Source organism: Mauremys reevesii, linkage group 1 (genome assembly GCF_016161935.1).
Source record: "Mauremys reevesii isolate NIE-2019 linkage group 1, ASM1616193v1, whole genome shotgun sequence".
In the NCBI taxonomy this organism is placed as follows: domain Eukaryota; kingdom Metazoa; phylum Chordata; order Testudines; family Geoemydidae; genus Mauremys; species Mauremys reevesii.
The window spans coordinates 265,502,082-265,515,078 of record NC_052623.1 but is presented as its reverse complement, the minus strand read 5'-3'; the positions used below and the strand labels follow the sequence as shown (position 1 = coordinate 265,515,078).

General features: G+C 45.0%; 1 protein-coding gene across 2 annotated transcripts in view; it reads right to left on the bottom strand.

Moving 5' to 3' along the window:
• Positions 1 to 638: 638 nt before the first annotated feature.
• The window catches only part of ISX (intestine specific homeobox), a 36,616-nt gene continuing 24,257 nt past the window's right edge, over positions 639 to 12,997 (bottom strand). For both annotated transcript variants that reach the window (XM_039524434.1, XM_039524426.1), the window contains exons 3-5: positions 8,168 to 8,319; positions 2,322 to 2,438; positions 639 to 1,505 (exon numbers count right to left, since the gene is read on the bottom strand). In XM_039524434.1, the coding sequence (XP_039380368.1) occupies positions 1,269 to 1,505; positions 2,322 to 2,438; positions 8,168 to 8,319 (506 nt within the window). In that variant the 3' untranslated portion in view covers positions 639 to 1,268. The remainder of the gene's footprint in view (positions 1,506 to 2,321; positions 2,439 to 8,167; positions 8,320 to 12,997) is intronic.

The window sequence follows — 12,997 nt, the reverse complement described above, 5'->3', positions numbered from 1 at the left end:
GGGACTAGTCCCACCGCCAGGGCCTCTCTGGCCCCTTCCTCATCTTTGTGGGGCCTATACACCCTGTCACAATGTTGCTATCTATTAATTTGGCAGGGAATTCAGGGAGTCTTGGACCCTACACCACTGATTTGCCAGTGGAAGTTTTGCCATTGATTTTAATGGATGCAGGACGATACATCTAATAAGCATGAAAAACAGCCATATTTTAGAAGTATAGTTATATTATGTACAGTGTGTATGAATATGTAATATTGTTGTAACCTTGTTGGTCCCAGGATATCCTAAAGCTTTCTGTAAGCTCAAAAGCTTGTCTCTCTCACCAGTAGAAGTTGGTTCAATAAAAAATATTATCTCACCCACTTTGACTCTCTAATATCCTGGGAGCAACATGGCTATAACACCACTGCCTACAACCATTCTATTATGTCTAGTAGATTAACCAATTAGCCCGTGTCTTTTTAAGTGTTGTTTTTGATGGGATTTTAGTGCTTACTTAATTCAGGTCAAAAAAGAGAGGTTTCCTCTCAAACATTTTAATTAACCATCTACAGAAATCTCTCAACCCCAGAGGCTATGATATTAAATATTCAACTCAATATGGATATCCCTCTTGGATTGTTATAGTCAAGCACAAGTTGTATTCATCCTCTTTTATTCAAGTCAAAATACAACAAGCAAATCAAACCCTCCCATTCCAGAGAAAACAAGTTAAGGTTGATCTTTGACCTAAATCTTCTTCCACCCAGAGAAACAGGACCAACGTGAAATTTGCAAGGAAAGAGACCCACATCTGCTTGGCTCAGTCATTTTGGTCAATGGAGTAGCCAGGGTTTTTGGGGTGACCATCACTACGTGTGCCTCAGCACAGGAATTCAGCCTGCTAAAATCTCAATGCCTCAGATCATCCATGCAACAAGATCATCCGGTGTTTTCTGAAGAAAGCTTCAGCTCTTCACCAGGACTGCTTAATGCACTATCCCATTAGGTACATGACCTCTGGAAAGTCATATTGTTTCAAAGTACACTCTTCTTAAGGATGATGATAGCGCACTTTCCAAGGTTCAGTGGTGCTCTATGGTGTTAGCCTGGCTTTGGCTTTCTGCTACAATATTACTGTTATGCCAAGCTGGCTTCGCACCACACGCCATCCAAAAGCTGAGCAGCCCTGTTCCAAAGAGAACCCCACCTGCCCATGAATATGATCTGTCAGAAATGACCAAAGGATGCCCCCAGAGTCTCCCACTCCTGCTCCTCCTCATCCTCTTTTATGTGGAACTGACACGAATACTGTTCCATTCAGTCTTCTGGGGCAGAGGGATGCCATATGGAGGGAGGTAGTCAAAGAACAGATAACATTTAGGAAAGGGCAGCGGGTCCAAGTGTGTGGGAGCAAAAGGCAATGTGTTGGACAGCCAGGCTGACGTCAGATACCCTTGGGCTGGTGGGTAATACTCAATGGGGGGGCCTGCACCACAGACGTTGCTGGGCATCGGGCTGGAACCCTGTCATAAGTGGGGAAAAAAACAGAAGAGAATTCTTTAAAAAGTCAACACAGACCTTTAGTTAGATGTAATTTACGAGCAGCCCAGGAATTTTCCCAGTGTTCAGCAATGAAAACTAAGGACTTGTAGACTTTAAGGTCAGAAGGGACCATCTTGATCATCTAGTCGGACCTGCACATTGCAGGCCACAGAACCTCACTCACTCCTGAAATAGGAGAGAGATATCGTGTGTACCAACGTGGATAATGCTGTCCAATGTAGGAAACAATACCAGGGCAAACAAGCACAGATTAACATAATGGGGTGAACATAGCAAGGATTTTGTACAGAAATGAGGTGGTATGGTTGCCTACACCAAAGTCTCTATCTAGTCCTCTTCTAGCCTATGGCTTCTGCAAGGTGTTCATCCTCTCAAATGGTTGCTCAAAAACGGATATCAAAAAGGTGAGGGTCCCAGAGACAACATGTTCAGCCCCTGAAGGGATGAAGTGCATTGTATTATTCTTGATTGGTCTCCATGTGTCTAATTAAAAGTCATCTGGAAGGACAGGTTGGTCCAATGCAGGCTTTTTGGGGAAAGGGCTTGGAAATAAAAGGGGGAAACAATATTTCCACAAACAGACACCTCCCCACATATGCACTGAAATAGACTTAGTTTCAGGAGGAATGACACAATGTCTCTCTCTGAGAAAAAATGGAATTCTTCTGGGTCACAAAGACTCTTTTCTTTGTAACACCTGTACAAGGGCGTGATACTGAAAAGGGTGAGTCTCTCTGTCTTGCTCACTTCCTTTACACATGACCTCCCATACTCACTGTGATTTCCAACTTTGGAGCTGGAATGAAATCTGCTTCGGTCAGATGCTGGAGGCCACCGAAATGGCCAAATTTTTCATGTTTCCTCCACTTTGCTCGCTGGTTCTGGAACCAGATCTGGGTGCAGGAGGAGAAGGAGGGAAGGCAAATGAAGGTATGGCAGGAATAAGACAGGTCAAAAGAAAGGTTCACATCTATTTCAAAGAGACATTTCTGATACACTTTGAAGATTTGATGGAGAGCGACAAGCGTCCAGGGTGGAGAGACCTGTATGGCTAATGGCCCAACCTACCGAAAAGAATTTGCTTTCACAATACACCTTTCATACTATAGGTAATGGACAGGCTGTGCAGTATGTGTGTTTGGACAGACATGGCAACCATTGTTTGATCAGCAATAGCGCACATTGAGCAAGGTCTGTCAGCCAGGATACAGGGGCTTTCCATTATCCTTTTGGGAAAGTGATAAGGGATCAATAAACAGCAATCAGAGACATATTGAGGGGTCCTTATTTTAATGCTTTTCCTGAAGGGCATAGCCCCTAGTACAATACTGCTCCTTTCCCCAGCATGGGAGAGCAGTTTCAGCAGCAGACATAAAGACCTGGTGGAGGGTTCAGTTGGATGATCTACTGGCTCATGATAAAAGTGTTACCAACTGAACTATATTGATGACACTTCTTTCTATACTACCAGGTAAAAATTTTTAAAGCACTAGAATGGTTTAAGGAGTCTGTGTCTCACTGGGACTTGAGCTTAAGTCAATCAAATGCTTTTGAAAATTTTACCCATTAAACTTGCCCTAGCTAAAAGACTCCTACTTTTCTCCAAGGAGCACCTGTCTGCCAGCTGACTTGATCTTCCTGGCTAGTTCCAGAGACATGGCTAAATATTTACAGGCTAACCACTATAGTGGTACATGGGTGTATTGGTTGCATTGCTTGGTCAAAAATATTTAAACCTACCCTCTTTTGTGTCAGGAGCTCATGAATGGAATGCAAGTCTTTCATTCCTTGGTAAGTGGTTCAAACGGAACAAAGGAAATTAGTAACCAAAAGTAGTTACTGTTGAATATGTGATTTAAAAAAAAATCCAGCAACAAACAGGTTAATTATTTCTGCATCTCTTTCACATGAATTACTTGGAATGTCAAGTGTCTGCTTTGTTGCTATTGGCTAAAAGCTCCTGGAAAGACAAACTTGTATGTGAGTTTGTATATGTATTGGAACATATGTATGAAACGACTTAATCCAGTATCTAGTGGACAGGATTCCTATGGCAAAATGCACCATAAAATTACCCGTTTCTGGATTATTTACTGAATGGTCAAAGATGGAATGGGCCATGAAGACTCAGCTACATTCTCACCCTTTATGGTGCTTTCCAAAGTCCATATCTTGAGGCATAGTCATAGACTATAAGGCCAGAAAGGACTATTGTGATCCTCTAGTCTGACCTCCTGCATAATGCAGGCCATAAGATTTCCCTGAGTTAATTCCTGCTTCAGGTCCAATAGCTGTGGTTAAACTAGAGCAGGTCTTTTTGAAAAACATCCAATCTTGATTTTAAAAATCTCCATTGATGGAGAATCTGCCATGACCCTTGGTAACTTGTTCCAATGATTAATTACCCTCACTGTTAAAAATTTACACCTTATTTCCACCCATTGGATCTTGTTATACCCTTCTCTGCTAGATTGAAGAGACTCTTTTATTAAATTTTTGCTCCCCATGTAGGTACTGATAGCCTGACCACATCACCTCTTAACCTTCTCTTTGTTAAACTAATCAGATCGAGCTTTCTGAGTCTCTCATTAGAAGGCATGATTTCCAATCACTGAATCCTTCTCAAGGCTCTTCTCTGAACCCTCTCCAGTTTTTTAACATCCTTCTTGAATTGTGGACACCAGAAATGGGCACATAATTTCAGCAGTGATTGCATCAGTGTGAAGTAATATAACCTCTCTACTCCTACTTGAGATTTCCCTGTTCATATATCTAAGGTATGCATTAGCATAGGCGCCGAGTTTCTGATCTGCCGAGGGGTGTGCCACCTGGCTCCGCCCAGGCCCTGTCCCTCACTCCACCCCTTTCCCCAAGGCCCCACCCCCACCCTGCTTCTTCTCACCCTCGCTCCACCCCACTTCTTCACACCTCTTCCTGCCCTACCCCTTCCCTGCCTACTTCTGCCCTCGCTCCTCCCTCCACCCCCCAGCACCTGCAGACGTTGCAAAACAGCTGATCTGTGGCAGGTGGTAGGTGCTGGGAGGGAGGGGGAGGCACTGATCCGTGGGGCCTGCTGGCAGGCAGGAGGCACTGTGGGGAGGGGAAGGTACCGGTAGGGGGGCTGCCGGTGGGTGCTCAGAACCCACAATTTTTTTCCTGTGGATGCTCCAGCCCTGGAGCACCCATGCAGTCGGCACCTATGTGCATTAGCCCTTTTTGCCATCGGGTCACACAGAGATCATGTTCAGCTGGTTATCCACCATGATCCCCAACTCTTTTTCAGGGTCACTGCTTCCCAGGATAGAGTCCCCCATTCTGTAAGTATAGCCTATATCAGGGGTGGGCAAACTATGGCCTGCGGGCCACATCTGGCCCGTCAGACCATTTAATCCAGACCTCAGCTCTCGCTGAAGAGCAGGGTCAAGGGTTTGCCCCACTCCGCACGGTTCCCAGGAAGCAGGGCTGGTGCAACCATTTAGGCACTGGCATTTGGGGGGGCGGCATTTTCTTCGGCAGCGACCGCGGTGGCTAGATCTTTGGCCGCTCCGGTCACCACCGGTATTTAGGTGGAGGGAGCTGGGGCAGGGGAGCGCGGGGAGGGCCGCCTGCAGCAAGTAAGGGGAGGGGCTGCACGCAGGGGAACTCCCCGCCCCAGCTCACACCTGCCCCGCCTCCTCCCCATGCATGCCGTGGCCGCTTCACTTCTCCCACCTCCCAGGCTTGCGGCGCCTAAGCTGATTGGCCCCGCAAGCCTGGGAGGCGGGAGAAGTGAAGCAGTGACGGCGTGCTCAGGGAGGAGGCGGGGCAGGTGTGAGCTGGAACTGGGGGGGTGCCTCAGGGCAGAGGGTGGGGGGTGGGGAGCTGCTGCTGGGGGGCACCTCAGGGCAGAGCGGGGGAGCTGCCGCAGGGGGGGGCGCCTCAGGGCGGAGCGGGGAGCTGCCGCTGGGGGGGCGCCTCAGGGCGGGGGCTCGGGGATGGGGGAGGGCGCAAGGTGGAAGTTTCGCCTAGGGTGTGAAACATCCTTGCACCGGCCCTGTCAGCAATGACCCCACTTCGTCTTCTATGTAGTACGCAGAGGCGTGGCCAGGCAGCTCTGCGTGCTTCCCTGTCCGCAGGTGCTGCCCCCACAGCTTCCATTGACCACAGTTCCCGGCCAATGGGAACTGCAGGGGTGGCACCTGCAGAGGGGGCAGCACGCAGAGCCGCCTGGCCACACCATGGAGCCAGAGGGGGGACATGCTTCCCGGAGCTGCTTGTGGTAGGCGCCGCCTGGAGCCTGCACCCTGAGCGCTCCTGTGCCCCAATCCACTGCCACAGCCCTGATCCCCCTCCCACCTCTGAACCCCTCGATCCCAGCCCAGAGCCCCCTCTTGTACCCCAAGCCCCTCATCCCCAGCCCCACCCCAGAGCCTGCACCCCCAGCCAGAGCCCTCACCCTCCCATGCCCCAACAGCCTGCCCATCCCTGATCCCCCTCCTGCCCTCTGAACCCACTGGTCCCAGCCCGGAGCACCCTCCTGCACCCAAAACACCTCATCCCCAGCCCCACCCCAGACCCCGCACCCCCAGCTGGAGCCCTCACACCCCTCCCACGTACCCCAACCCCTGCCCCAGCCCTGATCCCTCTCCCACCCTCCAACCCCCTCGGTCCCAGCCTGGAGCCCCCTCCTGTACTCCAAACGCCTCATCCCCAGCCCCACCCCAGAGCCCTCACCCCCCACCCCAACCCAGAGCCCCGTCCTGCACCCTGAACTCCTCATTTCTGGTCCCGCCCCAGATCCCGCCCCCCAACCGGAGCCCTCACACCCCTCCCACGTACCCCAACCCCCCGATGTGGCCCTCAGGCCAAAAAGTTTGCCCACCTCATGCCTATATTCTTTGTTCCTAGATGTACACATTTACATTTAGCTGTATTAAAACACATACTGTTTGCTCACATCCAGTTTAGCAAGCGATCCAAATCGCTCTGTATCAGTGACCTGTCCTCTTCAGTATTTACTACTCCCCTGGTCATTTTGTCACCCGCAAACTTTGTCAGCAATGATTTTAATTTTTCTTTTTGGGTCATTGATAAAAATGATAAATAGCACAGGATCCTGTAGGACTCCACGTGAAACACCAGCTCAGAGATGATTCCTCATTTACAATTACATTTTTAGACCTGTCAATTAGCCAGTTTTTAATCCATATAATAGGTGCCATGTTGATTTTACATCATTTGAGTATCTTAATAAAAATATTGTGCAATGCCAAATCAAATACCTTCCGGAAGTCTAAGCATATCGCATCAATACTGTTACTGTTATCAACCAAACTTATAATCTCATTTAAATAATGGATGCAAGTGCAACAGTGCTTGAGTTAGGAAACTGTCATCTATAATTATTAGAAATTCTAAGAGTGTTTTAGTGTTGGAAGCATGAGAGCTCCATTGTATGCCACTCAGATTGAAGTACTCCATGATAATGCAGCTGTTTCCCTAAACATTTTAGATAGGTACTTCAGCAGTCGGTCATCCTGTTCTCTAGTGTGATTTGGTGGTCTACAGCAGACACTAAATAATCCCCCCTTCTTGTGCTTTATATACTGGTAGGGCATTGTGAGTAAACTATCCCTGCCGATGTCCGTGCTATGGCTGTTCCATTCGAATGCCTTCTTGTCATCAAAATATTAGGCAGTAAAATTATAGCTAGTTGAAAATCAGTCCCAGTCATATAAACTGTCCTCTGTGTTAAACATCTTGTATTATACTGGGATTCATTTACATGGATGCCTCGTAGTATGGAAACCCTTTCCACAGAGTAGGAGAGAGAGCCCAGAACCAGCATCCTGTGAGCAGATTAGCTCTGCAGATGGAAGATTTCCATACAGAATTGGGCTAAGCATGTTTCAGTTATAAAGTACGTGGCGTTCCCCTCTGGTGTCTTGTAAACAGCATCCAAATCTGCTGCATGCTAATATATTTCAAATGTAATAGATCTCACATGCAGGAAGGTTATGGCGTCAGATCTCAGCTGGCATAAATCAGCGTAATTCCATTAAAGCCCAGAGAAGATATGCTGATTTATGCCCCCTGTGAATGTGGCCCATGGGTCTACCACATATGGTATCAAACAGAGAACTACCAAAGGTAACGGACTGTGTTTCCATTTGGGCTAATTTTTGAGATGGTGCGGAACAGGCATGTGGGTCACACTTTATATTGAATGTACATAAATAGTTTGTAAAGGATTGATAAATGATTAGTAGATATTTTAATAAGCGGCCAGTCAGTTGTTATAGAGTCCAGCAGGTTGCTTATTGCCATTTATAAACACATTACTTATGTCTGTGATATGCTGCTTATTACATCTGTTATTTATTAACCATTTGGTTAATCCCATCAAGGGTGAAAGATACTTTTCCCTCCCATCTGTAAAATGGGGATAATGATACTGAGCTCCATTGTAAAGCATTTTGAAATCTAAAGATGAAGAAATACTATATAAGAGCCAGGAATAATAATAATAATGATTAATAATAAACAATTTATAAATGTACCTTCAATAGAAGGTATGGCTGCAGTGTGTGTGTGTGTTTGGGTTGGTGTGATGCATCTGGTATTTTAGGGGCACAGACTATACCTGGACCCTGGCTTCGGGGAGGTTGATCTTTGCTGCCAGTTGGTTGCGGATGTGAATGTCTGGATAGTGAGTGACCTGGAAAATCTTCTCTAGCTCCTGGAGCTGCTCTGCTGTGAATGTCGTCCGGATTCTCCGCTTCCCTTTCCTCTCATCTGTACAAGCAGTGAAAGATCAGTCACGCTGTATTATAAGGGTACATTTATAAATAGTTTATAAAGGTTAATAAATTATGACTATAGATGTTTTTAAATGGTTAATCAGTTGTTACAGAGTCCAACAGGTTGTTTATAACCATCTCTACACTACTTTCTAATAACGTGCTTATAACCATCTATATCACATAGCGCTCAAGTCTATAACATGCTTGTAGTATATATTGATGTAAAATGACTGAATGATTCATTCATGCAGCATCCTTTTCACCTGTCCTTGTGCCCATCATAAAACCCAATCACAATCTCTCTGTTACCCAGATGGTCTTCCAACCCTAAATTTACCAGTCAGACTCACCTTGCTGTAATTATCTATGGCCTTCTGCTTTGAAAATAGAATACTCCCATTAAGGGAGTCTGAGCATACAAGTTCTCCTACTTGTTTAATTTTAAACAAGCATTCAAAGTTCTCCCTTGACTTAAATTAATTTCTCTGTTGACCAGGAGATCTTGAGTCAGGCTGAAGAAAAGTGGCACAATGTACAAATGCAGTAGCCGTTTGCCTTTGGTGAACTGTGTTTAACTCTTATTTTAAGGTCATGAGTGAAGTTTTTTTGCTGGCCTCAGCTTAGTTCCTCTGTCTACTACACAAAACCACTGCACGCAATGAGGCTGCCGTGACCGCTGTGTCTACTGCTTAGTATGTTTCTTTGTTAATTTGTGCTCCCTCGGTTTGGCTGATGTATCTTCCTGTTGCCACTTGTTTTTAAACTGAGATTAAGCTATTTTGGGCAGGGACCATCTATGATGTTTTTGTACAGTAACTAACCCAATGGGGCTCTGGCATCTAGGTGCTACTGCAATACCTATGATAAATAATAATAATAACCACCAGTTGGACTATTTGTCTTACAAGCTCAATTGTATGCATGTTTGTATGTTTTTAGAAGTTAGAGGTCACATGAATGGCCACTTGGCTTGATTCTAACTTTATACTAGTTTTACACCAGTGTAACTCCATTGAGTTCAATGGGATCACTCCTTATTTACACCAGTAAGAGCAGAATTCTGTCCAGACTCTACATATGATGTCCTGTTGGCGGTGCAAGTACGCCCCTCCAGCTTGGATTACTTGTTCCTGCTCTCTCTATACCAGGGGTTGGCAACCTTTCAGAAGTGCTGTGTCTTCATTTATTCACTCTAATTTAAGGTTTTGCGTGCCAGCAATACATTTTAACGTTTTTAGAAGATCTCTTTCTATGTCTATAATATATAACTAAACTATTGTTGTATGTAAAGTAAATAAGGTTTTTAAAATGTTTAAGAAGCTTCATTTAAAATTAAATTAAAATGCAGAGCCCCCCGGACCAGTGGCCAGGACCCGGGCAGTGTGAGTGCCACTGAAAATCAGCTCATGTGCTGAAGACGGCATACATGCGATAGGTTGCCTACCCCTGCTCTATACCATGCTTTCATCATTACATACCACTAACTAGAAGTCTCGCAACTAATAATGAGCAGAGTGTTTGCTGCATTTTTAAAAAGTTACCTTGCGGAAAGCCATGTAGTGAACAGTTCTGCAGAACACAGCCCTATCTGGTTCTAGACATTGTAATGGTCAGTCAGACTCATGGTCAAATGCCAGATTACATGGTTAGATACTCTGTTATGGTGTGGCTACTCTGTGCCAAACTGCCAGCACAAAGTGGTCTTAAAGCCTGCATAACAGCCGCAGGAAGTGCTTGTTTGCAGCGTAAGTTAGAGTAACCCTCAGGCTGCTCTAACGTGGCGCAAGGAGGCAAGCCCTGCACAGAGCAGTGGCAGCAGGAGCAAGGGTCTGCAACAGTCAGTTCTGAGTCAGCTGATTTGCAGTATGTGCAGTTGGACCTGTGGTTCAGAAATGGAGAATTCTCCACCTAAATAGGATGCTGTTGATTGATCCACTTGAGAAGATACACCCCGAGTATTGCGATTCATGTTTTCTTTCTGAACTTGAAAAACTGAAGCATGATAAGAACATAGCATTTCTAATCTCACGAGCGACTATGATGATCTTGCTACTCTGACCTGAGGTGACTGCAGTGAGAGCACTGGTATAATGCATGTTGCTGGAGAAAACAACCTATCTGAATAGTAGCTTTTGTTCTTCCATGGTCTGGTGACAACTGCCAATTTAATTATAAGCAAACCCTTCCTAATGGGAAAAGTTATCTGGAGAGGGCTACTGCATTCTCTCAAAAACAGTTACCTTTTCTGCTTTGGTTGAAGATTTGACTGTTAAAAGAAAACTTATCTCTTTGGGGCTAAAACATTTGGAAAGATGTGACACAGCTTCCTAACGAACATAATTGCTCTCTGAGCTACAGAAAAAAAAATTGCACAGAAATGGTCTGAACTGGAATCCCGTCTACTGCCTTGTCACCATGCTGACATAGAAAACCAATGAGTAGTCAGTTCTGAGACCATGCCCTGGCAGAAAGGCTAATGGGATATAAGGGGATTTTTGAAAGGCTAATGGGATATAGTTTTTGGAGACTGGTAAGTGAATTATTCCACTTGAAACATGACAGCTTTTTTGGCACATCTCAGGTACTTTAAAAATGGATCCAGTTATGCAAGAATATATGTGAGAAGCATCAGTTGTCATGAGCTCTGCATCTCATTCAGAATGAACTAATACAGCTCTCCTCTCAAAGAATTAAATCCAAACTATTGGACTTTTCACAAGCATATCAAGCCACCATTCATTAGACTGCATCCTTGACATTAGCCCCAAGGAAGCAAATGTCATTTACACTGAGTCTTCTTGACATTATTAGAGCAGTGATCTGAAATGGGAAACACTTTTGTGCACGTATGTTGCAGGTAGCAGTAGTCAAGATCTCACAGAAGCCCTGATTATAGCGTTGGAGTCTCTATGGAAAATAGTTGCCAAAAGGGATATCACAGCAATGGTTCCATCATGAAGAGGGAAAAAATATGGGCATTTGGTGCTGAGAATATGAATCTCTAGGCCCTTTATGTTCCATGTGTATGTCCCAGTTTGAACTTAGTTCTTGGATTCTCTTTGGAGGATTTTCACCACACAACTCCATGAGCGTGGCTGGCGATCCAACCCTTGTGTGAAATACAGCAGAAAAGCAAGATCAACGGTATTGGCAATATTCTGCCAAGCCGGTGATGCTTTCTCACTCTGTAATGAATCCACATGCAATACTGATATTGTCATTTAACATTTCCATTGTGATAATACTTAAACAGCAGCCAGGGCAGAGCCCCACAATGTTAGGCACCATACAAACATACAGTAAATGATGGTCCTTGCTTAAACAGCTTATGTACACGGTCATCACTTATACCCCATACCACAAACCACAAGCCTCTACTACTTGAGCAAAAAAGAGAATGGTCATATTAGCTGACCATAGTAGTGATAGGCCTTCTGTTTATGTTTCCTCTCTGTAAACTGCCCCTTAGAGGATAATATGTTCACACACACTTGAGTCAGTAACATTATGACAAGAAACTGGAACTGGTGAAGCATGAAGCCTCTGGTCCTGGATGTCAGCTTAAAAAACATCCAGGTGCTGAGTACTGTGGCTGTCTAGCATGGCATTTGGTGCCGAGTTAACTGGGTAGGAGTTCATCAGCTGATCCGTACACAGGAATCAGGCAACTACATGAACTTCTCGAAAACATCCAGAGAAACAATGCCAAGCCTACAGAGGAGGATCAGCTCTAGAGGTCAGTGCTGTTCCAGAATCTATAAGATTGGTTGGAACTTAAGGTTTTATTCACAGGAAAAGGAAAATGTGGGAATCGGAATGATCTGGAGAATGTTGGGCCATATCCAGAGCTGGTGGAAATCGGTGTTTCCAAATTAGTGGAGCTATGTCAGTTTAGACTAGCTGAGGCTCTGTCCCACTGCCTGGGATGTTTCAGTATTCTCAAACAATGCCAACATCTGAGCAAATGAAAGTGCTTCCTCGCAATGTCCATTTCAATGGTCTCGGTCACATCAGATAAAATAAAATAAAATAAATAACCTGAGGTCAGTTATGGATCACGTAGATAATGAGTGGACAGGCTTTGATTTCAACTGGAAATGAAATTGCTGGCGAAATAGAATGCCGTGAACTAATCAAGGACTTTGCCACTAGGAGAGCTAGAAGACTGCATTTTTAATTAAATCTAATCAGTCATTCCATTTATGTTTTCAAACAAGATCTATTTTTTTAAAAAATCTGGGACTGTACATTAACATTCTCCCCTGCAAGATGAAACTTTCTCTGACTGTAGTTTCGATAGGTTTTTTTTTTTGCCTTGGGACCTTAGCTTAGAGATCCCATGGCAAACAACAGAATTCAAAATTAGTCTAATAAAGAATGTGGGACGAAGATATAAGACAGAACATTTTGGAAGTGTAACATTGGCTTTACAAATTTGTTTTCAAAGTCTCTGGGGAAATAAGAATACATATGAGTTTTCTTGAGCTATTTCTATACGTAAAGCTGGCACTGACGCCTGCAGCCCTATGCACATTATGCAGGGTGTTTTCCACTGGCAGGGCCAGAGCAAGGCACAGGAAACCTAATGGGCCTGCAGCCCAATTCATGGCGGTGGCCCAAACGGAGTTCTGACTGGTGTGGTTCAGGTACTGGTGCAGGAGCCAGACCAA